The sequence below is a fragment of the Amphibalanus amphitrite genome, unplaced genomic scaffold (genome assembly GCF_019059575.1).
Source record: "Amphibalanus amphitrite isolate SeventyFive unplaced genomic scaffold, NRLGWU_Aamphi_draft 001406F_arrow, whole genome shotgun sequence".
Lineage (NCBI taxonomy): Eukaryota > Metazoa > Arthropoda > Thecostraca > Balanomorpha > Balanidae > Amphibalanus > Amphibalanus amphitrite.
In genome coordinates this window covers 47,996-72,742 of record NW_024882899.1, presented here as the reverse complement: position 1 = coordinate 72,742, position 24,747 = coordinate 47,996, and the positions used below count along the sequence as shown (strand labels likewise).

At 45.8% G+C, this 24,747-nt stretch overlaps 2 protein-coding genes across 2 annotated transcripts in view; one reads left to right on the top strand and one right to left on the bottom strand.

Annotated features, from left to right (window-relative positions):
• LOC122372837 (prosaposin-like) overlaps positions 1–21,695 on the top strand; it is a 35,560-nt gene extending 13,865 nt beyond the window's left edge. The window contains exons 6-21 of the mRNA XM_043350440.1: positions 3,812–3,922; positions 4,358–4,504; positions 4,956–5,117; positions 6,761–6,986; positions 7,756–7,845; positions 8,905–9,098; positions 9,366–9,500; positions 10,457–10,642; positions 11,352–11,541; positions 12,227–12,345; positions 15,250–15,384; positions 16,162–16,345; positions 18,508–18,647; positions 19,939–20,020; positions 20,388–20,500; positions 21,147–21,695. Coding sequence (XP_043206375.1) covers positions 3,812–3,922; positions 4,358–4,504; positions 4,956–5,117; positions 6,761–6,986; positions 7,756–7,845; positions 8,905–9,098; positions 9,366–9,500; positions 10,457–10,642; positions 11,352–11,541; positions 12,227–12,345; positions 15,250–15,384; positions 16,162–16,345; positions 18,508–18,647; positions 19,939–20,020; positions 20,388–20,500; positions 21,147–21,224 — 2,292 coding nt within the window. The 3' untranslated portion in view covers positions 21,225–21,695. The remainder of the gene's footprint in view (positions 1–3,811; positions 3,923–4,357; positions 4,505–4,955; positions 5,118–6,760; positions 6,987–7,755; positions 7,846–8,904; positions 9,099–9,365; positions 9,501–10,456; positions 10,643–11,351; positions 11,542–12,226; positions 12,346–15,249; positions 15,385–16,161; positions 16,346–18,507; positions 18,648–19,938; positions 20,021–20,387; positions 20,501–21,146) is intronic.
• A 152-nt stretch (positions 21,696–21,847) lies between these two features.
• LOC122372838 (dual 3',5'-cyclic-AMP and -GMP phosphodiesterase 11-like) overlaps positions 21,848–24,747 on the bottom strand; it is a gene marked incomplete at its 5' end in the record, with an annotated part of 42,299 nt that continues 39,399 nt past the window's right edge. The window contains 3 exons of the mRNA XM_043350441.1: positions 21,848–23,140; positions 23,959–24,042; positions 24,589–24,663. Of these exons, the coding sequence (XP_043206376.1) occupies positions 23,033–23,140; positions 23,959–24,042; positions 24,589–24,663 (267 nt within the window). The remainder of the gene's footprint in view (positions 23,141–23,958; positions 24,043–24,588; positions 24,664–24,747) is intronic.

The following is a 24,747-nucleotide window of genomic DNA, read 5'->3' as shown; positions in this document are numbered from 1 at the left end:
TTTGGTAGCCGAGGTCTGTGACGTCAGCCGGGCGTGAAGTTTTCCCTTCACCATAGGCTTCACACACAAACCGGCCGAAGTTCATGCCAGGATAGCCCAGCTTGAAAGTGCAAAAATGATTAAATTTTGCCCTCAATAGATTCATTGCTTCATTTTATAACTAAAAACGTCCGTTATTAGGACTCAATGAAGGTAAAAAGTACTCAAAATCGAAGTTTAAGAAGATGCTGTCCGAGCACAATCTGGTAGCATCACGTGACCTCTTTTAAGCAGAATGTATATAATTCAAGGATGTTATTACACGATTGCTGCCTAAAACATCATAAATGATACGCTTGTAACATTTATTGCTTCTGTTTAAGTCATAACATTGCAAAACGCAAAGTTTATCATGGAAGTCACGTGACCAAAGGTATAGCAGGGGTTGGGACAAGCCCTCAAAGGATTTCAAGTTTTTTAATTAAATTATATAAGTTTCATGATGAAATTGATAGAATGTATTTTTTCCGAATGAAATACAAATTTTCGTATGTAAAATATTTTTCTTATGGGCGAAATTCTCCATATAAGAAATGTCAGTGACGTCACCAGGGCTTTACGTGGGCTTTACTCAAAACATCGGACCTACCTGTTTCTTATAGCAAAGTTTATCATGGAAGTCACGTGACCAAAGGTATAGCAGGGGTTGGGACAAGCCCTCAAAGGATTTCAAGTTTTTTAATTAAATTATATAAGTTTCATGATGAAATTGATAGAATGTATTTTTTGAGAATGTATTATTAATAGAATGTATATGTATTATTAATAGAATGTATTATTAATAGAATGTATAGAATGTATTTGCGAGGAAATGTTTCGATAAAATTTGGCATGATGGTCTACTTTTTCGCCTAGAGAAGTTCCTGAGCCCCCGGTCCTGGCATTTGGTCACAGTGTGGTATAGACGCCTAAAAGCTTTCGTAACTTATGCTGACCATATGTCGAGTTGTTTTGACATCAAGCGAGGAACGAGACAGGGGGCCATTTTATCGCCAGCGTTTGCAAATGTTTTCTTTCAGCCTCTCTTAAGTCTACTTGATGTTAGCTTGTGCGGGTCCTTCATGTTTGGCTACCATGTTCCTGCCGTGTGCTACGCAGATGATTTGATGCTGCTCTCTACCAATGCGGGAAACCTAAGTAAACTTTTGGAAATAGTTGATCAATTCGCAGGGTTTTGGAGGCTTGAATTCGTTCATGTAGATCCGATAAAAACCAAAAGTCACTGTATTGTATTTGGTGCTGAACTTTTGTCTGCGCTCCCCGTCTGGCACCTATCTGGTCAGCAGCTTGCTGTACGAGCAGTGACCGAACATCTAGGTGTCACATTGTCAGCGGATCTAGCCGGGTCACTTCATGTACAGCACCGTGTTAGTCGGGCTCGTGGAGCATTCTACGGACTGACTCCTGCTGGAATGCTCAGTGACTGCCTGTCGCCTTCAGATAAAGTCTTTCTTTGGAAAACTGTGGTCATCCCTGCCCTAACTTTCGGATGTCAAACAGTCCCCCTTCGCTCGTGTGATGTTGACGATCTGGATGGCCTGCAATCTCGGTGCATAAAAGCTGCCCTCGGATTATCTAAATACGCTCATCATTCTGCTTTGCTTGTAGCTTTAGGTATCCCGAGAATACATGAACGGCTCAGACGAGCGGTGCTGCTAGCCTTATCGGGTATATTCCGAAGCCACCAACACCGACTGAAACACATTATGCTACGAGAGCTGGCTGTTTTAGCTACCGAGCCTAGACAATTGCACGGAACATTTCTGGACCTGGCATACAAACTGTTTAACTGTTCTTTTCAAAACGTGCTTGATGCTGTGAGGGGTCATGTGGACCATAGCTTCATAGGCAGCGCGATCGACAGCGACGGTGTAGTAGATTCGCTCAGATTCCTTTTAAATTCCAGCCAGACAGTGATGTCCCGTCGTCTCGTGAGGCTTCTGTGCTCATAGGGTTTTTTCCCAAATGTGCTGACTTGTTAATGTGCTTTGCAATTGCGTTTTAGTGTTGTGTTCATCGTCCTACATGCAGTATCTGTACTGCTGGTGTGTTTATTGGAAAGTGAAATGTGTATGTGTATTGTCTGAAAAAGACGCATAATAAATTGATGATGATGATGATGATAGGTATCTTGGTTTTATTCACCTCGGTTTTTGGCTACGGACCTCGTGCCTACCGGCACTCGGTCCTCCGCACAAAAACCTCGGTGAATAAAACGCATTTTCCCAGCCCCGGTCGGGAATATATATTCTCGCTGTTGTTCTGGGCCGGCCTTGCCAATTTAGTCCAATTGACACCACTAGAGCCAATTCGCTTCAATTCGTTTCACCCTCTCTTTACTGCTTCGCCTCTCATAGGCTGGTCGTATAGAGGAAATAATACTTGAAAATAATCGCCATTTTAAAACCCCTTCCTCGTATTTTTTTTTTTTATGGGTTCACTCTAATGCCTCCCATTATACAATCAAACCCCAGCGTCTTGGGAGGGGACTCTTTGTCCGTGCTTAGCGAACCGTAGCTCCACTGTGGAGCTGCACTGTCTTTGTGCGACTGTCTGCGACGGCGTCTGTGATTGGTCGACACTGTGTGACGTCACGGGATCGCAGAGTCTGGCCTGCGCCGTGGTGGAATGCCCCCGGCCCTCTGGATGGTGGATGATGTTATGTTGAGGGGAGTGCTTGGGGTACGGATGACTACCATTCTGGTCATGTGATCTGGGCAGGGTTGGGGGACGAGGGGGAGGGGTGATGATGCATAGTTTTGACACCGCTGGTGTTTGGTTCATGGCAACCAGCTTCAACTTTGTACCCAGTCAAGTGAAGCCTGGTATGAAGATATAACACGGGCGATGCAACGCGACACCATTTTTATGGACAATGGATGGTGGGAATGTATCTGGTCAGAACAATCCGCACAAAACACAGATTCTCACATATCAACACACCAGGGACAGCTTCACTGTTTGTGACAGTTTTTGCGTCCTTTCTTTGCTGATATTCTGGGACTTAGGTTATCTGCCATCATCGCACTGTTTCTTAGCCCGTATTATAGTGGAATTCCATTGGAGTCGGCTGCAGGCTGTTAACATGTCTTTGTTTGCCGTCCATATTTTAACATAAACGAAATCATCTCCTCTCGCTAATCGCTATTTAGACATGAATCCATGATATAATATCATCTACCAATGTTTCCATGGGATTGGTCTGCTATTGGTCTTCTGTGTTTCTTCACGATATTGTTTTACGTTTCTAATATAAACATTTTTTCGCAAAAACTCAGTTCAATTCCGTTGTTTTTGGTTCTTTGTGCAAGTTATGTGCACTGTGCAGCTGACTACTGTTTCTATGTGTGTGTTTTATATTTCATTCGTTGTCAAGCGCAGTCTGTTTAGGCTCCAAGGCATGGTGTCCGTCCATTTTTAGGAATGAAAAACCGACTGTTTGTCTCCGACTGAGTCCACATTATTTATGTCAACTATCCATTCGTTATCTGTCGCCGACCTGAGGTTTCTTTGTAAGAACCTTTTTAGATCCTTTTTATGTTGCTCCTTAGTTTGTTTACATCCATTTTTATATTTTTATATGGTCTGTTAACATCCGTCATTGACGTTGTTCGTCATTTTTACAACAGTTTGATGACGAACGACGTATTAAATGACGTACAACTCGTCACAGTTGATCTCGTATTCAACATGAAAATAAACCATAATCAGCCAACTCTCACAACCCTACCGCCTGTATTCGCCTAACTGACATTATATTGGTCACCACCAGGTGGCTCCCAAGTCGCCCGACACGTGCGCCACCTGTCAGTCGAAAATGGAAACTCTGAAGCACACGGTCACCGCTGGAGGGCAGCAGGAGCTGCTCGATCGCCTGCTACCGGTATGTCTGTGTTTCTGCGCTTGTATTTGTGTTGTGTTACATGTGGGTGAAACATTTTGCAGTTATGGATTGTGTATGATGAGCGCTACTTTCTATGTACTATGAATGTGTTCAAGACGTACTTATGCGCTATTTGTTTGACTCTTTTTGTATTGTGTAGTGATTGTCTGAAATTGAGTCTGGTTCGTATATACTGGCCCGTATCCTTACCACAGTAGTTCACTTTTCAGTCTTAAATTCCTATTCATCTAACAGAAAAGCCAGTATGTATGTGGATGTTGTTATATGCATAGATAGCTAAGCATGTGCGTTGTATTGTCCCATGCGTCCGCACCATGTACCATGCATTATGTATTTGTTACCCACTTTGCAATACCATAGTTATGCAGTATACGCTTCATGTTGTACAAGAACCCCCTCGCCCCCCTCTCCCAGGTCTGCCGCGATTTCGGCTCCTACAGTGACGCCTGTGCCGGTGACCTTGCCACCCATATTCAGCCCATCTTTGAATGGATTCAGCTGATTGACTCCAAGGGAGTGTGCCTGCTGGGCAACGCGTGTCCGGGGCTCTTCGATGAGGCGGTGAGTTGGGAGGGAGGGAGTGAGAGGGAGAGGGAGGAGGAGAGGGGAGGGGAGGGGATGAGGGACAGGGAGAGAAAGAGCTAAAGAGGGTGGGGTATGAGATAATACAAACGAAGAAACAAGCTAAGACGATGAAGTTTGTGAGGCTGAGAACAATTTCCAATCAAAGTTTTCAAAGTTAATTTATAATTTTCTACCGAAACTTCGTCAAAATACAAACTACATTTATTATCTTTTTATCAGTTTTTGAGACGTGTTTTGATGTAACCTTACCTGTTTCGGCCCAAGTCCCCTTTTACACAACCTTTGTAGCTGACAACCATTACAAAACTGCTGCTGGGATGAGCACTGAGTGCTTTTGCACCGCCCTGCATATCTTGTTTGATGCTTGTTTTGTTCACAATGCATGATGATGATGTGCTCACTGACGTAACGTAACCTACCTTCACAGCCTCTGCAGCTGCAGTCCGTGTCGGGCCCTGCAGTGGACTGCGATCTCTGTATCCACATTGTCAAACACTGGAGAGATATCCTGGTGGCTAACACCACCAAAGAGGAGTTCAAGGAGATCCTGGACGGCATCTGCAGCAAGACCAAGGCCTGGGCGCCAAAGGTAACGGGTTACGCCTGAAACAGACTCTTTCCGCAGTCAGGAAATCGCATGCGAGAGCCTATTCAAATACATGGAAGCACGCTCGCATCAATCGCACGCACCTCCCGGATGCGATTGATGCGGGAAGAATTATAATGTATTTGAATAGGCTCTCGCATGCGATTTCATGAACGCGGAAAGAGTCTGTTTCAGCCTTTAGGGTGTTGGCTGCTGAGGCCTGAGGGCGCCCGCGATAAGGGCTGAGGGGTCTTGCTTAAAGTGACTATTGTGAGGCTGCTTAAACTTAGAGAGTTGTGAGTACTCGGGCTTTAGGTTAAGCTTTGGGTTTTAGCTTTACCCAGGCTTTAGCTTTTGTGAAAGGCTTAACCCTATTCCTGGCGGGGGGGGGGGGGGGCCTCAGGAGCCCCCCCCCCCTGAGGTTTTTTGGTTATTTCTCCCAAACGCGTTGAGCTAGGAAGCTCAAATTTTCTGACTTTTCCTAAAAGGCTTCTACGCAACATGTCTGAAAATTTTGAGTTGATCTGACCTCAGGTCAGGTCACCAGAGGCGGTTTGGTGACCTTACCTCAGAAAAGTTTGCAATCACGCCAGAGCTAGAGTTTTTGACCGATCAATTTCTTCTCTTCAGGTTTTAGTTAGGGTACCAGTATGTGCAATTTGTATATCTCGGAATTTTGATATCGGTGACCTAAGGTCAGGTCAGTTTCGCGACCTCCCCATTATAAGTCAATGTGGGAAAAATCAACTCCCTGTTTTTACCACTAAAACGGGTCAGAATGGCCCCATATAACATACATGACTTCATATACGATCAACCTTCACTACCTTGAGGTCTGTTTTGCTGTTGGGCAGCTGTGAGGTCATGTGACGTCATCAAAGGTCACCAAAGGTTTTTGGCCAATAACTCCGTACAGGAACAAGATACAGACGCGTGGATGGTCTCATTGTGTTCAGCTCGTCAAGACGCATCGAATGATATACATGATGACCTCGAGGTCACGTGACCTGAGGTCAACCTTTGACCTTGACCTTTCGAGGTCAACATATATATCATTCGATGCGGATTGACGAGAGGATCACGATGCTGCCCTTAGTTTGTTCCTATCTTGACTAATTCGAAAGTTATTCGAGAAAAACTCTCCATATCTAGCGCCGCCATTTTGACTTTTTCGACCCCTGTGACGTCATCTTTGACCTGACCTGAAAAAGACCTCTGTAAAAATTGTAGATCTTGACCGTGCGTATCCGATGCCGTTTACCGCTTGTCGCTATCTTGCTTCGTTCTCGAGATCTCAGGGGGGGGGGGGCGAATCGGCCCCCCCCCCGCCAGTTTCTTGTCCCGGCGGAGCCCGCCAGGAATAGGGTTAAGCCTGGGTGTAAAATGTTTAGGCTGGGTAAAGACCAAAACATGGGAAAGGCGAAGGCATAGACGTGGAAATTTGCGATGTCGGCCGAATGTTGTGACGAAGAACGCTGATTTAATTCAACATAGACTTGTATGCCATGTTGAGCTGCGTGGCATCATGTGTGTGTCTCTGTTCCATGTTTTATCATGTAACAGAGACTGTACCATGTTTTATCAAAAAGCTAGTGACTCGCCTCACAACTACCTAACTCTAACCCCCCCCCCCCTTTTCTCCACAGTGCACCCAGCTCGTCGACGAATACTATGTCATCATTTACGACTTCCTTGTAAACGAGATGCGTGCTCACAGCATCTGTAAGGCGATCGGTCTCTGTGCCAAACACGCCGCCGAGACCCCTCTGTGGGCTGTGCTGCCGGCTGAATCGGTCGGAGCGTCCGCGCTGAAGACTGGAGGATTGGAAGAGATGCCGTTGGTGGAACTGACTCCGGCGATGCCACACAAGGGTAAATGTTGTGGGTGTGGGGAGGGGTGTAGTTTTCCGAATCGGTAGAACTGTGCTGACGTACAAAGGCAAAAATCACTATGGGTGGAGACTTCCACTGGCGTCCAACTAGCGTCTAACTGAGCAGACGTCCAAGTTGGCGTCTAACTGTTAAACGGATACTTTCAAGCTAGACGCGTCAAAAGTTAGCTGCAAGTTAGACGCGTCTAAGACTTAGACGCGTCTAAGACTTAGACGCGTCTATAGACGTGAAATGGAAGTCTCCACCCTATGTTGGGTCTGAGGTCATACTGGGTCAGAAGCTGGGTGACCCAACATAGTTGTTTTTTCCTTTGAGTGGCAGCGCGGATGGGCTTATGGTTGCTTTGGGAAGCGTAGTGGCACATATGAGATACTGGTTGTTGACTTGTAGGGGTTAGCTTTGTAGGGGTGAAACAATGCTGAGGTGTAAAGATGATGTTAAATCGGTAATGTTAGTTCACATGACCGTACGGAGTGCTATTTCACATTTTGTGTAGTAACGGTATCGGCAAATGGATTAGCTTGGATGGATGTGGCTTGGCATAAGTTAAACTTGAAGCTAGCTTGTATGAGCATTGGGTTAGTCAGGCTGGTCAAAAATACTGTCAAAATGCTGAACAATGATTTGCTGAGTGGGCGGTGTCTAGGGAGTGAGGATGAAAACAATAAGATGGAAGACGGTGCAGACAGTAGGCAGGGTTATACATCATCCTTCAGCATGATAGCTGAACTCGTTTCTTCGCCCGCAGTGGTAGCCAAGAAGGGCGGCCAGACCAAGAAGAAGCTGCACAGTGTGAAACTGCAGAAGAGCCCGCCGCATGCCTACGGAAACGACGGACGTGAGTTTACAATCCGAACCGGTATGGGATTGTTGGAGTTTTTATGCTTCTGATTCTGTACGAAGAGGATGTCATTATCATGGGCAAAGATCATAAGATAATTTAGACTGGCATACCTCATCAGTGAACTAAGACTAAAGTGTCTCTGTGTGCAATCATTTTAATGTCAATGTATGTTTCAAAGTTAACGTCAATGGTTGATGTCAAAATCACGAGCGACGTCTGTCCGACGAGTTCAACGCGCTTCATGTGGTATAATACTGCCTGCATCTTCCTATCCACCACCCATCTCTCTCTCTCTCTCTCTCTCTCTCTCTCTCTCTCTCTCTCTCTCTCTCTCTCTCTCTCTCTCTCTCTCTCTCTCTCTCTCTCTCTCTCTCTCTCTCTCTCTCTCTCTCTCTCTCTCTCTCTCTCTCTCTCTCTCTCTCTCTCTCTCTCTCTCTCTCTCTCTCTCTCTCTCTCTCTCTCTCTCTCTCTCTCTCTCTCTCTCTCTCTCTCTCTCTCTCTCTCTCTCTCTCTCTCTCTCTCTCTCTCTCTCTCTCTCTCTCTCTCTCTCTCTCTCTCTCTCTCTCTCTCTCTCTCTCTCTCTCTCTCTCTCTCTCTCTCTCTCTCTCTCTCTCTCTCTCTCTCTCTCTCTCTCTCTCTCTCTCTCTCTCTCTCTCTCTCTCTCTCTCTCTCTCTCTCTCTCTCTCTCTCTCTCTCTCTCTCTCTCTCTCTCTCTCTCTCTCTCTCTCTCTCTCTCTCTCTCTCTCTCTCTCTCTCTCTCTCTCTCTCTCTCTCTCTCTCTCTCTCTCTCTCTCTCTCTCTCTCTCTCTCTCTCTCTCTCTCTCTCTCTCTCTCTCTCTCTCTCTCTCTCTCTCTCTCTCTCTCTCTCTCTCTCTCTCTCTCTCTCTCTCTCTCTCTCTCTCTCTCTCTCTCTCTCTCTCTCTCTCTCTCTCTCTCTCTCTCTCTCTCTCTCTCTCTCTCTCTCTCTCTCTCTCTCTCTCTCTCTCTCTCTCTCTCTCTCTCTCCTGTTTCTCACTGCCCATCCCCTCACTAACTCCCCATCTCTCTCCCCAGTGGCTCACCCCAACCCTCTCGACACCTCGGAACCAGCCGCCGAAGAGACGCTAACGGTCCCTCAGCAACTCCCCCTGGAGAGATTCGGTCTGCCAGACCTTTCTGCGAGGTTTAAACCGAATACTGAGCTGTGTGACCTGTGCGAATTTGGGCTGAACGAGTTGAGGAAGGTGTTGGAAGAGGGATCGACTGAGGTGAGAGGGGGAGGGGGGGGGTCAAGGGCAGGGCTGCGGAGTCGGTGGAGTTTTGATGACTCAGAGTCTGGCTTTCAAAAACCAACGCCGACTCAAGGCACAAATGTCGATTCCGACTCAGACTGACTCACTAGCCCTGTCAGGTCTTTGGAGTCGCTGGATTTTTTATTAAGCTGACTCCCGCTAAAAAAAAACAACACTCGAGAAGTACAGAATTGTTAACACTGACTCCGACTCCGACTCTGATCTTCTGTATCTTATCTACAGGACGAGATATCTGAGGAAGTGGGCCGTCTGTGTGACCTCCTGCCCGGAACACTGACCGGAAGATGCCATCAATTTGTAACCGAGTACGGCAGCTTCGTTGTGCAGATGATTGCACAAGAGGTGGACCCCACGGAGGTAAGGAAGCGAGGAATGGAAGAATGAAGGATTAGAAGAGTAAGGTGGAGAGAGAATATAGAGTTTGGGGGGGGGGATGGGAGCGTAACTGAAACAAAAACTGTTCAATTGTAACTGTGTATAACTTTGGAACTGTAATTGTATGATATTAGGTATGCGTGGTAAGTGATTTAGCTACAGTAATAAACTATTTTAACGCTATTTTGTCAGGTTCTGCATAGGTTTTGGCTCTGATGGGCATTGGTAACATTCAGCTTCTCTACATTTGAAATGTAAAATGATGCGATGTATGCGTTAATCTGTGTACCACAGCGAGGCTACCAAATATTCATACGTTTAAAACCCATTGGCTAATAATATTAAAAATGCGGAGCACTCTCTTTTGACCATTATTTCACGGCTAGGCGCCGTTGCTAAGTGACTACAAGTACAGTCCTGCCTCTCTGTGTCGTCGTTTTACACTTCTAGTACCTGGCCATCCCAACAGATGTCTCTCTAACACCACCTGTCGGAGACATTCATATATTCCACAAATCATCTGTGCCACATATGATTGCCACAGTACTCAGTAGATATATTGTAGGTTGTAGTTTGTAGAACACATGTATGGAAAAGACGTTTGTGACAATCGTGGCACGTAAAATTTCGTGGCATAATCGATGTACATTATAAGAGATGTCAATCGGATACCAGGGTTGGTATATCGATACCATACCGATACCAACCTGGTATTTGGTGTCTCAAGGGTAGCTTATTTTGTTATTTTGTTGGTATTTTAAATCGTCGCTAATTTGAAAGAGGCTGTGAATTTGGTAAAGCGTCGGTATTCACCTGATTTTACGAGTTGGTTTGGTTTCGGTATTTTCCCACGGTCACTGTTGGTATTTGGTTTGGTATTGGTATGACGATTTTCCGTAACTGACATCACTAATATGCACCCTCTCTCTCTCCCTCAGGTCTGCCCGGCTCTGCGTCTCTGTCCTCTGCCGTCCTCTCTGGCTGAGTCCTCTGAGGAGTTCTCTGAGCAGTCCTCCTCTCAGTCCTCTGAGGAGGAGGAGCGCGAGGGAGACGGACCCGGCTGTGCCATCTGTGAATACGCCATGAACACACTACTGGACTTCCTCAAGGATAAGAAAACCGAGGTGAGTTCTATGGGTGAATTCAAGTCATTCAGCTGGAATGTTCCAACTGAATGACTTGAAGCCAGCCATGTTACAAGCTAGTCTTGAAGCCAGTCTGTGTATACTTGAAGCCAGTCTATGTTACAAGCTTTAATGCTTGATTTCAAGTATTAAAGCTTGTAACATAGACTTTTAATAGTTCAAGTCACTGATCAATCTTATACATGATATATTAGTAAATAATGTCCGGGCCCGAGAATAGTCCCGTCAGTGCCAAATGGAAAACTGACTTTAGTTTTAACAGTGAGTTTTAGCATCGCTTCTTTATTGCTAGTTGCTACCTATAGTACATATGCAATATGCATATTACAGGCATGCAGTGCCTGCCTGCCTGCAGCAAAATGCATCCATGCTAGGCCGTTGTTAGGGAATTCGTATCAACATATGTGTCTCTTGTTCTACTTTGTTGACTTATGTCTTGCCAGGATGCGCTCAGTGCAGGCTATCTCATTTAGCTCATAAACTAGTTAACACATAGGTGTGCATGTTTCTATGTACCATTCCACTCCATTGACACCATTCCATCTCATTTCCACAGGATGAAATCAATATCCGGTCTTAATCTCCTATCTACCATTTCTTTTTACCGACACCATTCCACCCCATTTCCACAGGATCCGTCCTATGTACCATTCCACTTAATTGACACCATTCCACCCCATTTCCACAGGACGAGATCCGTGACGGGCTGGACCGTGTCTGTGAGATGCTGCCCTCCACGGTCTCCCGGGAGTGCCAGGAACTGGTCAACACATTCATGGAGGAGATAATTGATATGATCGTCAGCGGGATGACGGCGGATGAGATCTGTATCACGCTGAGGCTCTGTCAGCCGGCCCGAGCGGCGGGAAATGATCTCAGTGAGTTGGGGAGGGTGGAATTAGTTTTACACGGATAGTGCGAGTTCAGCAAGGGTAGAGTGAGCTTACATGGGTAGAGTAAGTCAACACGGATTGAGTGCGTTAACACTGATAGAGTGAGTTAACACGGGTAGTGAGTTTTACACGGGTAGATGTGAGTTTTACACCGATATATTGATTTAAGTGAGACTGGTTTTGGGCTGGGTAGATTTATATGGGATCTAAATGTAACTTTGCTCTTTGTTTCTGCTTACGTGTGTACTCTTTTGGAGTCCTGATGATCCGTGTATTTTACTTTCGATATACAATTATGGCATATGTGGCGTTTGTGTGACCGTCCGTTGTTTCAATAACATGACAGCCGCCCATTGCGTATTTTACACCCCATCTATCTCGCAGAGTTCATATATTTGACACCCCGTATGTCGTGGGCGCAAAATGACCTTGTTAGTCGGCGCGCCCTAAAGCCCCAATAAACAAATCTGACACTATCGACACTACCTACTGACACCACTTTACACCTCATCTTGTTCCGCCGTTCCAAACTCTGTCTACAATAAGCGGCTTTCGTTTCAGTCTAGTGTGACCCTCTGTATGCTATAGCAGCAGCAGTGTTGTACAATCTGCAGTAACACCCCAGTAGTCTCTTACTTTCTGTGTATTTAACACCCAGCCTCTCCCACAGTGTCCAACTCTATCTACGCCATGCCGCTGTCTGCCCAGTCGGGCGCCGGGCCATTCGGGATGCAGATGGCTGGTTTGACGCCCGCTCTGGCTGGGTTACCTGTCGATTCTCCCTACATGGTGAGCAGTTATAATCTGACAACCGTAAGAAAGAACGGAACTAAAGCGCCTCGAAGCACTTACCAGTGCATTGGACATTGGAGGTAGCCTAACGGTGCTTAAATTTGACAGAAATTGTTCGGACGTTTTGGAAGCTATCTACAGACACGTGCATCATATACTGCGGCATTTTAAATCCGTTCTTGCTTAGCTTTGTCCGACCTAACTTATATTGCTGTCTTGATAAGGTCTTTGATTAAGCGTTGCAATGAGGTATGCTGGGAGCTGGGTTTGGAGAGAGTCATCCGGTCCTGGCTAGACTGTCCACTCGCCTATTATGGTGAAGAGGCAGGCCTTGCTATAATTGTTGGAAGGATGATGGTTTGGAAAGGAGGAGTGGAGTTCGAGGCATTGACGGGAACGTAAAAAGATTCGTTGAAGATGTCACCGTACCATGTTCTAATTTTAGCCTTTGTGTCTTGCTTCTCTATTTTTTGGCTGTTTATCTTAAATATCTCCCTATTAAGCTTCATATTTTCCCTGCCCCTTATACAGGGTCTTTCATAATGAATGTTACTTTTGAACATTTAGTTAGGAGCTCTTAATTTATCACTTCCGCGTGAATTTTATATGCGTATTGTTGCAAATTGATTAGGGTTTTGTCCCAAAAAATAAAAAATTCACAACGCCAATTTTCCTTCACGGAAAAGCAGAGTATGTCGACACCACTAAAACGCATTACGGATTACGGTCGACGGACAAGTCTTCATCCATTGGCTCTCCCCTGGGTCAACACTGAACGGGGTGGCTTACCTCAGGCTGCTCAAAGAATGCTTCTGCCTCAGGTCAGGGACAAGGTTCAAGGAGACGGCCTGTGGTTCCAGCAGGATGGTGCCACAGTGCACACCATGGCAGCTGTTGCGCCAGTGGCTGATCGAGAATCTCGAAGAGCGCGTTATCAGCCGCCTCACCGAGCGACCATGGCCACCACTGAGTCCTGACCTCTCCCCGCTGGACTACTGGCTTTGGGGAGTCGCATTGGCAGATCTGAGACAAAACCCTCCTGCAGCCATCCACTGCGAACCACAGTGGAGAGGTTTACTGGAAGCCTGGACCCAGACGTTGTGAGGCGCGGGGTGCAACACCTTCGTCAGAGGGCCGAAACGTGTGCCTTAATTAAGGGCGATACAGTGGAAAATTCCTGGGGAGCATTAAAATGAAAGTTGTGTGTGCCAAAACGCTAATGTGTTTCTGTTTCATGTGATGGTACATATTACATGAGGAACATATATGTCCTGAGAAATAGCTCGTTCAAAAGTAACATTCATTATGAAAGACCCTGTATGTACATATTATCTACATTCATATCACCTCTTCCCCATCTTCCCTGTCCTAACTCGTCTCTTTCCTTCTCCCCTCCCTCCCTCCCCCTCCCTCCCACGGTTCGTCGGAAGGTCATCTCAGGCTCAAAAGAAACGATATATACCATTCGAAAGCTGACGGTTAGCTGAATCCAAAAATGTAATTTTTATCAAAATCGATCGATGGCCTTTTTTGAAAATTGCGTTTTAGTAAAAACTTAATAATCTTTTATTCAACGGGCTGTCCCGGACATTCTTGAAAACATAGACATGTATTTTTGAGTTCCAGTGAAAGCTTAACGCCAAAAGAACAATATTCAGCGAAGCAATATTTCCAAACATTAATAAGCGTCTCTCACAGCCGACAATAAGGCGGAATCACACAGCTCAGTGTCACTATGGACCGAAGTCAGCCACACAGAAGCGTGAAATGACCCTTATCGACTCGCAGACCCGGCGCTCTCGGCCCGCCTGACCGGCCACGGAAAGAACGTTCGGCTCTCGTTCTACTAAACAAATGTCATATTTGTCAGTTTAACTGTCCACATCGCTATTAAAGTTATTCAGGATACCTGTGAAGAAAACTCATTGTTCTGCTTGATTTACAACATGCTTTAATTTACATTTTTCTTACACATGTTTTGTTCCATCCAGCTGCGATCAGTGCCCGCGCAGGGGAAGTGAGCGGGGTTTCACTGTCAGAGGCTGTACTGGTGACAGCTGCTCGGCCGTGCGACCGGTCAAAGGTTACCCTGCCCCGCCGGGCGCTACCCCCACTCCACCCGAGCTGAGGCCGGTGCAGCCTCTGACATTTCAGCGCGGCCAATTTTCCTTATATGGGCATGATACCAAGCTCAATTGAGCAAAGTAGACATGAACAAATGCAAATTAATGCATGATGTGAAGATGACAGAACAATGAATTTTCTTCACAGATATCCTGAATAACTTTAATAGCGATGTGGACAGTTAAACTGACAAATATGACATGTGTTTAGTAGAACGAGAGCCGAACGTTCTTTCCGTGGCCGGTCAGGCGGGCCGAGAGCGCCGGGTCTGCGAGACGATAAGGGTCATTTCACGCTTCTGTGTGGCTGACTTCGGTCCATAGTGACACTGAGCTGTGTGATTGCGCCTTATTGTCGGCTGTGAGAGACGCTTATTAATGTTTGGAAATATTGCTTCGCTGAATATTGTTCTTTTGGCGTTAAGCTTTCACTGGAACTCAAAAATACATGTTTATGTTTTCAAGAATGTCCGGGACAGCCCGTTGAATAAAAGATTATTAAGTTTTTACTAAAACGCAATTTTCAAAAAAGGCCATCGATCGATTTTGATAAAAATTACATTTTTGGATTCAGCTCACCGTCAGCTTTCGAATGGTATATATCGTTTCTTTTGAGCCTGAGATGACCTTCCGACGAACCGTGCTCCCTCCCTCCTCTTCCTCCTCTCCCCTCTCTCTCTCTCTCTCTCCTCTCTCTCTCTCTCTCTCTCTCTCTCTCTCTCTCTCTCTCTCTCTCCTCTCACTCTCTTGCACCTAACACCCTCTCTCTCTCCCCCAGCCGATGTCGCCCCCCGACTCGTCCGAGGAACAGACTGAAGACGATGAAGACGATGATCACCAGTCTCCCGCCTGTGTGATGTGCGAATTCGTGATGATGCAGGTCAAGATGAAGCTCGATGATAACAGCACTGATGTGAGTATTTAATGGGAGTGTAGGGCGTGATGTGTTACTGATATGATGTCACTGATGATATGAGTATGAGGTGATAGTATGATGTCACTGATACGAGAAGGGGGCGAGGAGATATTTTGTTGATGTGAGTTTTGGAGGAATGAGGTGATGTAAGATTCTCCCTAATATGCATAGTAAAACATGCATGGAGTCATTCAGGGAAGTTGCCGGGGCAAACAGTTGTCAAGCATATGATATCGGATTGTTAAGTTAGGTAAAATGCGTTATGCGTTAATGCGTTAAGTTTAGTAAATCGCTACGCTTGTGTATGTGGCTGTGTTTCATGTCTGTGTTTCAACTTGTGGCTATGCTCAAAATTGCCTTCACCAGTAAAATTGAGCTTTTTATTTTTATGTTTTCTCTGGTGTTAAACCCACTATGCCCAGGAACTTGTAATTCTACCACACAAAATGTCATAATATTGCCACTAGATCTTGAAAATTTGGATGATGTAGGCTATCTTCTTACGAAACAGGAGACATTCGAAACCGTGACACTTTTAATTTTAAACATCCTGTAATTCCCATGACTCCTTACTACTACCGCTAACAAGTCACCACAATGCATTATTATTTAGCATTATAATCCCATGACTCCTAACTATTACCAACAATCAAGTCATTACAATCTGCACATGCCCCCTACCCTCCCTTTATGGGCGCCTATGACCACCGCAGTCCAGGCGCCCTAAACCCCCCTGTTCATCATGATAACCCCCTGCCTCTCCCCTTTACACAGGAGCAGATAGAGACGACGTTGAAGAAGGTGTGTACCTACATGCCGCAGTCCATTCGCGCAGACTGTGACGGTTTCATCGACGAATACGGAGCCGCCATCCTGTCGGTACTGAAGTCTGAAGTGGCGGATCCGGATGGTGTATGCCGTCAGCTGCGTCTGTGTCAGCCCCAGGAGGAGATGGAAGGTATGGAGCCCTGAAAGAACCCTGAAAGAACCCTGGAGGAGCCCTGGAGGAACCCATATGTGAAGTGAAACCCTTTGGTGATTGTTGAAATGGTGACGAAGATTGATTGAGGGGTAGGAGGGGTGAAGGGTCTGGAAAAATAAAGTTCGGTGAAAGCGAGATGGGAAGGGGTGGAAGGCAGGGATTGGAAAAAAGCTTCAGTGATTGAGAAAGTGGCGATGGTAATGGCAGAAGTGACGGGAACAGGCCATGGGGTGGTCGGGAAGGTTGGACTGCGGTTGTAGCAGTTTGGTAGCAATTAGTCAGGGGTGGGTTTGGAAGGGAATGTATGCTGTTTGGCATATCCCATGAGCGAAGATGTTGGCATTGGTAGGATAAAACAAGCTTAGAAACCTGCCTTAGCCCCAAAGCGCCCGGGGCGAGCCTTGGTCCATTCTTTCCCTTTCTCTCTCCGCCCCTTTTCCTATGTCGTCGACGTCAAAGTTGATGCGCGTCGCTGCCTATGGCTTGACCCCTTCCCTCCGAGCTAAGTTGTAGTATGGGCTGGTCATGGGACGATTTGGGAGATATACACAGAACAAGAACAGGGAGTTTTGCCAGTTTTGCTAATGGAAACAGTGCTTTGGGTGTAATTCATTCTCAAGTGGATTTATGGGATGCCGTGACTTTGGAAATTGCAAGAATATGACGTGTATCGCAGAATAACTACTTTCTTATACGATTTGTGTATGAAATGCAGCGTCATTAGTAGTAAGCTTGTGTGTGGGAATTCTAAATAAAACGGTGCCTTGAAACTGTCACGATAAAACGTTTCTTATTTACGCCTGTATAACTGTACGACCGTACGTCTATGATGTCATATTTGTAAGACGCATCACGGATATGTAAGCTCTATAGTCTATACCTATCATATCGGTGGGGCTAGACTACATGTGAATCGCTTCGCTCTATATTTAAGCTATCGAGTCTAGCGAAAAACGATCTGCTATTCCGTTTGGGTTTTGTGGCGTAATCCGCTTGATTTGAGAAATGGCAACTTTTGAGCTTCCTTCGCGCGTGATTGTCGAGCATTAGAAGTGTGTCAAAGAAACATTATTTTAGTTACGAGCTAGAATAAATACATGGTGAAATTATATTGCGAGACTCTTTATATCGGCAAATCGTCAAGCTACCATAAATCTGGTTATGTATTTTTTTAGTGTTCACGTTTGCCCTTCAATCTTCATAGGACGGTATTATGAAGAAATTGCAGTCAACATCCAGCATATATAAGGCTAGACGTTGTTTTTATGTTCCTGTCCAAGAACACGATTTCTTTCGAAGGGCCTGAAATATATTAGTATGATCATGTACTTGAATTGGGTCTATTTTGTTTGTTGCAACCTTGTCAGTCGCTTAGACCGTATTCAGCATATGCTAGCAATTTTCCTTTTACATTTCATTCGCAGCGTAGGTTAATGTGTTCCCGGTAAAATATCCAAGGCCCGCTTCCTAGCTGATAAAGCCATGGCCCCCAGGTGACGCCTTCTATGTACCCGGTTAATGGCATCATTTGGTTACTGTCTGTATTTTATTTGTATCGTTTTGGAACTCGGTCCTGCGTTGTCTCGTTGAAGTGTTGCGTATCTCTGGATTGTTCAATATCGGCAATACATATAATGGTCGTTGAATGACTGTTTTTGGTTGGGTACGGGTGATTTCGATATCTGAGAGATCGAACACTGAACACTTCTAACAACGGGGAAATCTGGTGGGTGAAAGGTCATTGGACAGCGAGCAAATAAAAAATACAAACAACATACATAATACTCTCGCAGAATGTTTGAATAAAAGACCGCACACACATCTCACATGAACATATTTGGCATGGTACCCCCACTGAATCGCCCTAGGACTATTTAGTATAAAACGCATCCCCTCACTGCTGCGGCATGCTGCTGCCGAAAACGTAGATATTTAATGTTATGTTTCCATATTCAATATTCAATGTCATGACCTCAAGAGGGCTGAACTATTCATAGTTATGGCTCTTTAGTGCGTCACTGTTCATTCTCGCGTCTCATTCTCCCCAAAGACATATTTATTCTCATTCGTCAATCATAATAGTATCAAAGCAGCAACAACATTGAACAGCGAAAGCCCCACTGTGTGTGACCCCACAGCGGCGACAACTACCGGTGGCGACTCGCACTGCGCACTGTGCCATCTAGCGGTGACCTACGCACACTCAGCTTTGACCGACCTCCGCCCGACCAATAACGATGAACTGTGTCAACTGGTGGCCAATCAGCAACGCGATCAGGTTAGTGTGACGTCATAGCGAACGGGCCAATCAGCATCATGGTGGGGTTAGTTTGATATTACTGGTAGGTTGATATGACGTAACGTTTAACCCGGCAGTTGCTGGGGTATTTCGCCACCCACCGTTTGCTGGGGGGGGGGGGCGTTAAACGCCCCCAGCCGATAACTCGAGAACCAATAGGCGCAGCGAAACGCACGAGGCGGAAAACGAAAGAACGCGACGAGACGCTTTAGATGAGTACTTTAAAGTTAAATTTTGAGGTCACAGGTCGGGTCAAGGTCAGGTCAAACACCTGAAATCGGGCTTTCAGTAGCATGGACTTCAGAACCTCGTAATGGGCGCCTCTCGTCATAAACTCTGTCAAAACGGTGCACAATCCTTCATATAAGGCCTACAAGAGTGTCAGCTCCATGTAGGGGTCAGTCAAGCATAGGTCAGGGTCAAGGTCAGGTCAATCAGGTAAGCACATATCCCCGAATATCAAAACTGGTGTTCGCAGTCTATGACACATGTTTTATGGGTAATTTTGGGCGTAGAACACGATGGTGACATTCATTTAATCATATGTGTACGTGTTTGGTTCAAAAAGTTCAATTTAGGAAATTCATGTATCATGGTCGTGAAGTAGTCACGAGAAATTGCCAAGATTCAGTTCAAGATTTTGGAAAATGTGGAACGATAATCGAAAATCGAAGATAGTCATTTGATTGTTCATTGTATCGGCAGTCTAATGGCGTTTACGGCATGTCTGTATGTCTATTCTGTGATTTTATACGATTTTTTGAACATATGCCGTTTTTGGTCGGAAACTCAGAAATTATGACGTCACTAAAACCTCGATATCTCAAAAATTTCTCGACCGATTTTTTTGAAACTTTGCCACAATAAACTCCAATCAATTCCCTACAGGTACCTAAATTTTGGCCGTTTTTATGCTATAGCGCGGCGAAAAAAAGTGGGGGCGTTTAACGCCCCCCCCCCCCCAGCAACTCGCGGGTTAAATCTCCAGATGTCAGTTGGTTGCCAAAAGCTGGATTAGCGTAAGTCCAATACCTTGTCGTTCGTTATTAACTTCCAGATCAATATCGCTATTATTGAGGCACCATAACATAAGCATCGCCGTTTTATTATGGCAATGGCATAAGACCATCGGGGCGATGCCGTCGTCACTTTCGTCGCCAGTATAATTAACTGATGGATACTTAACGGAGACTGGATCCAAAATCAGCCCAATGCCTCGATTACTCCAGCGTGATCTATATATTTACACCTTCGTTACCCCTGTTTCCAGTGTGTCCAGCTAATGGATACGTACGGAGACTGGATCCACGATCAGCTGAGGCAGCACAACACCCCCGGAAACATATGTATCGGTGAGTTTATCAGCTAAACACTCCGTGACCCCTCCCCCTCGGGCCCTCATAAAGGAATGCAGAGAGCACCCAAAACCAGACAGGTGAAGCAGTTCACTTTTTTCTCACGGTAGTAACCTGACATTTCCATTTCATATACGTAACCGATGTATGTATTTAGTATTATCATAACCCATTGTCCCTAATATTAATACATACACATAACATCAATTCATATATCATGTTTTCTTCAGGCATTGACCAATGCCCATTTTCTCTACACATTGACCGATTGGCCATTGACCAACCCACTGACAGTTCCCGCTAGGCATTGACCATTGCCCTTCTTATCGCCAGGCATTGACCAGTACCCCTCCCCTCCCGCCAGGCATTGACCAGTGCGCCCGCCCCCTTGGCACCGTCCACCTTCTGGGTGGCGCACGCTGTCTGTGGGGGCCGGCCTACGTCTGCCAGGATGAGTTCCACGCCCGTGCTTGTAACGTGAGTGTTAGGCGGGATATGCTAGTAGTTAAACCAGGATATCCACACCCGTGCTTGTAACGTGAGTTTTAGGCGGGATATGCTAGTAGTTATACCAGGATACGCAGAGTAGAATAGTAGACGGGATAGAGAAAAGTGGACGTTAGTAACACCATACTGACGGGTTAGACTGCCCGCGCTAGTAAAGTAAGTAATGAATGGGATATACTTATACCAGTATATAGACTGTCCCTGTGGCCGATGTATCAGGGGTCCCGCTTCAGGACAAGTTTTACGTTTACGCCTGTAACGTAAGCATCTACTGAACGGGAGCATTTTACGAGTCGCTGTGGATTGTAGATAAAATAATGCGTAATTGAGAGCTAGTTTAGCGTGTGCTGTGCGTATGGCTTTATCCGGATGTCGATGTGAGAGATGTTTTAGAAGTGTTTTGTTGTCAAATATCTATTTAATACATCATGTGAGAAGCGTATATAGATCTGCGCCAACGGCCTATATTTGGGAGCCCTAAAAATTTATCATCAATGTAAAGCTAGTCACGTTTGGCCAATTAGCTGCTTTTCTGTTTGAATTTGTGATGTACTTTTCCAAACCCAGTGCTCGCACTGGCACATGCAATCCGTTGTGACTGAACCTCTACTTACAGGCTCTGGAGTTCTGCGTCGCTCACTCCTGGAACACGGAATCAGCCCAAGAAGCAAGAGCTGACAAAGACCTGCCGTAGGTGACGGCGTTACTGACGTTACTGACGGCGTTGTAGCGTTACCGTCCTATTCTTCTTGTACCCGGAGTTGTAGGTCGGGGCTGGGTAGATATTTAGCCTAGGGCTGTGCCTTAAGAAGAAGACTTGGGCTTTGAAGTGGTCAGTATACTTCTATTCATCCTTGCTATGCTTATTCCTATAGTGAAGTTCAGTTTGCTCGTTACTGAATACCTATTGTTTTTGCTATTTTACTAAGCGGTGAACATAGAAGTGCGACTTATCTTGCTTTCATGAAATACTTTTCTATTAGAAGTGAGCAAAATATATGGCACCTATTACGTACGGATTCGTCCTTTTAGTTTGTATTGCGATTTGTAACTGTATTGCGTAACCTCATTACTCCCAGCCTGGCATTACTTGAGTTCATATGTACGATTGGTTTTCGCGTGGCATTTTTAGGAATGCGGGGCAAATACAGGTTTTGATACCACCTACTCTCGTTTCATTTCGATTGACGCTCCTGTTCTTAGTCTATGAAACGTAGCGGCGATATCGTTTAAATGATAAACGATTTACAAAGTTCGACATGCGGTAACGTTCGAACGGGCTCCAATTGAGTCCGCACAAAATAAGCATACCTACGATATCAGTTATACCGCATAGTGTATTTAAAGATAAACGTTTCTTCTTTCTCTGAAACGCACACACATACACACCGACATACACAAACGCACACACATTACCCATCAAACATTGCTCCTCTGGAAAATAGCGCACCGGTTTCCGTCCCCGCCCCCCTGTGTTACTCACGTTTCATTCTTCTCAGCCAGATGGCACTGTGACACCTCAATGACACATCATAGTGACGTTAGACACAGTCGACGGTATATGTGGTTAAACATCTGATACAGTTGTTTCTAGCATCCAAAACATGATCTTTTGTCACACTATACATCTCAAATAAGCCAATAGTTGAGAGTCTAACAGACTTTCAGTTCATTTACGATTGAAGACTTATAGTTCATAACTGACAAGTTCATCAGACCAGTTGAGAGTTTAGCTGGTAATTCACATTCGGGTTCATACGAGAGTTCATCCCACAGTTCAAATTTCAGTTCATCCAGCGTCTCACAGTTCAGTCATCTCACAGTCGATTTCACCCAGTATCAGTCCATCTCACAGTTCAAGCAAGTTCACTCACTGTCCACAGCTCACGAAGACCGAGGTCACTTCATTTGTAATTAGTCCCCAGTTCAGTGCAGTGCGCAGTTCAGCACCAGTTCAGCAGTTCACCATCAGTTCAGATTCAGCAGTTCAGCCCAAGACCAACAACCTTCTCAACTTCACTCAACAATTCTAAAGAAACCCAACATCTTACCAAACAATGAGGCTGCGCCCATCTTCATTGCCCTACGCGGGCATCGGATAGGTCAATAGACGTACCACAAGAAGTCACACGTGTGTTCACCCGGCACGTGTGAACACTACGTGGCACGTGCCGTGTCTGTACGTGAATTCGACACTCGCTGCGCACTTTTGTACAAACTCGGCGCGAATTAAAACGTATGACGTCATCTGTACGTCACTGAAAACCGGAAATGCAGAAACGAGGCATTTGGTTGGCTGTCTCGCCTGTATATGACGGCATGCATGCCACCATCCTGCTCGTGATTGGTTTATCAACTTCACATGACGTCACACTCAAATGAAGTCCACTTTGTGATTGGCTCTCCGACCTCACAGAACGCCACACTTTAGCGATATCCGCGTATGATTGTCTCTTCAACCTCATATGACATCACACCACAGCATTGCCGCCCTGTGATTGGCTAGGTGGGCGGTGAGGGTGACCTCCGAGACAGCTGAAGCCAGTGTCGTCTGTTCTCCTCCACGGCGTCTACCAGGGGTCTGAGGGGCTCCCCCAGCTGAGCTACCGCCTGAGGGGGAGGAGGGGGGGGGTCAGGCGAGGGGCGTAAATTACAGGGTGGAGTTATACCGATCTATCGCAGAGACGCGTTCTTTTCCGGATACCGGTCTACTTGTACCTTACATACTTGAATTGAACGTACCGTGAATTTAGATGTCTGGTCGTAAAAGATTGAAATCAAACACTACCGCGGTCCGCAGAGACAATGAAAATTCCATCACACAAAACAAAATGATATCAAAATGACAAAATTAAAAAGAAACCTGGCAAAACGAAAAACCAGCTGCCTAATGACAACAGAGCCACATGCATTCGCTTGTGTCTCCATGTAATCACTTATGGTGTTTAGGCTAGATTTGGCCCGCCCACGCCGGGAAGCTCCACCCCACGGAGGTTGCCTGAGTGCGCCCCTACGATGACCCGGGGCAGGGCGCGACCTTGGTTTACAACAAGTTTCTATCGTTTTCGGCCCAACAAACTATTTAGGACTATCACAATGTAGTTTGCCGATGTTTTCGAGGAAACAGAAAGCGCTAGAAGCCACTGCTATCATCTGCTATGCATGCTATGTATTTTATAGCGGTACCGTGAAGAAGGGTTCGATGCGCCCCGCTCCAGTGATCTGAGTGGCTGTGCGGAGCCAGGGTGGAGCTCGTTCGGTAGTGAGCTGTGCCGAGCGATGTGAGCTGCGCCAGCTAGAGTAGATGAACGCGTCCTGCATATTGGATCGAACATGGCATAACATTGTTGTTTTACTAACTGCCTCGTAGCAGAGAAGGGTTCCTCGTTATTGCCTTGTAGACAGACCCCAACCGCCCTGGTATTTACCTTGTAGACAGGCATACAGATGGAGTCAATAAACTCCACCTGCATGTCGGGAAGGCGGTCACTCTTTTCTCGGTCCATCATCTCCTGTGGGGGGGGGGGGGGGGGAGACAGCGGTGAGACGCGAGACAAAGCGTTGAGACAATTGGGTGAGACAAGACAGCAGACATCTGTGAGGCAAGAGACGTAACTGGAGAGACATCACTAAAACTGAGACAAAGCGGTGGGACAAGGGGGAAATCGGTGAGCCAAGAGAGCTGAGAGTAGACACTTCAGTGAAACACGGGAGGATATAACTTGGTGAGGCAGATTACATTACCGGAGATGCAGCATCGTGGTATAACATTTAATGAATAAAAGGTTATGAAAATCGAGAGAAAATGGCGAATAAGTCAACTCAGAGAGCATTCAGGAAAAATTAGCAAACAAAGAGGAGAAACAAGTCGAAAAAGTATTTTCGAGGAAAACGATATCAGCAAAATACTCGCATAACCACGTGACTGTTATCTCCTTCTAAAGTTTCAACCCCACAAGACTTCCCACAAGAGGGAGCTTTTCCATCCATGGGGATTGGTTTCCTCTCTAGACTCTCAGTTCCCGCTATCAAAAAATCTGAGTCGCTTCGTCACTCACCATGGGTTTGATGTGCAGCTGGTTCTTCTCGATATCACCTTGCTCAAAGAACTCACTGGCTACCAGGTTGGCCACCTGCGGAAGGCCAAATAAGGTCAATGGGAAGCCGTCAATGATTGCGAACTCTCGGCATAATGCACTAGCGGTGGTGATATAGGG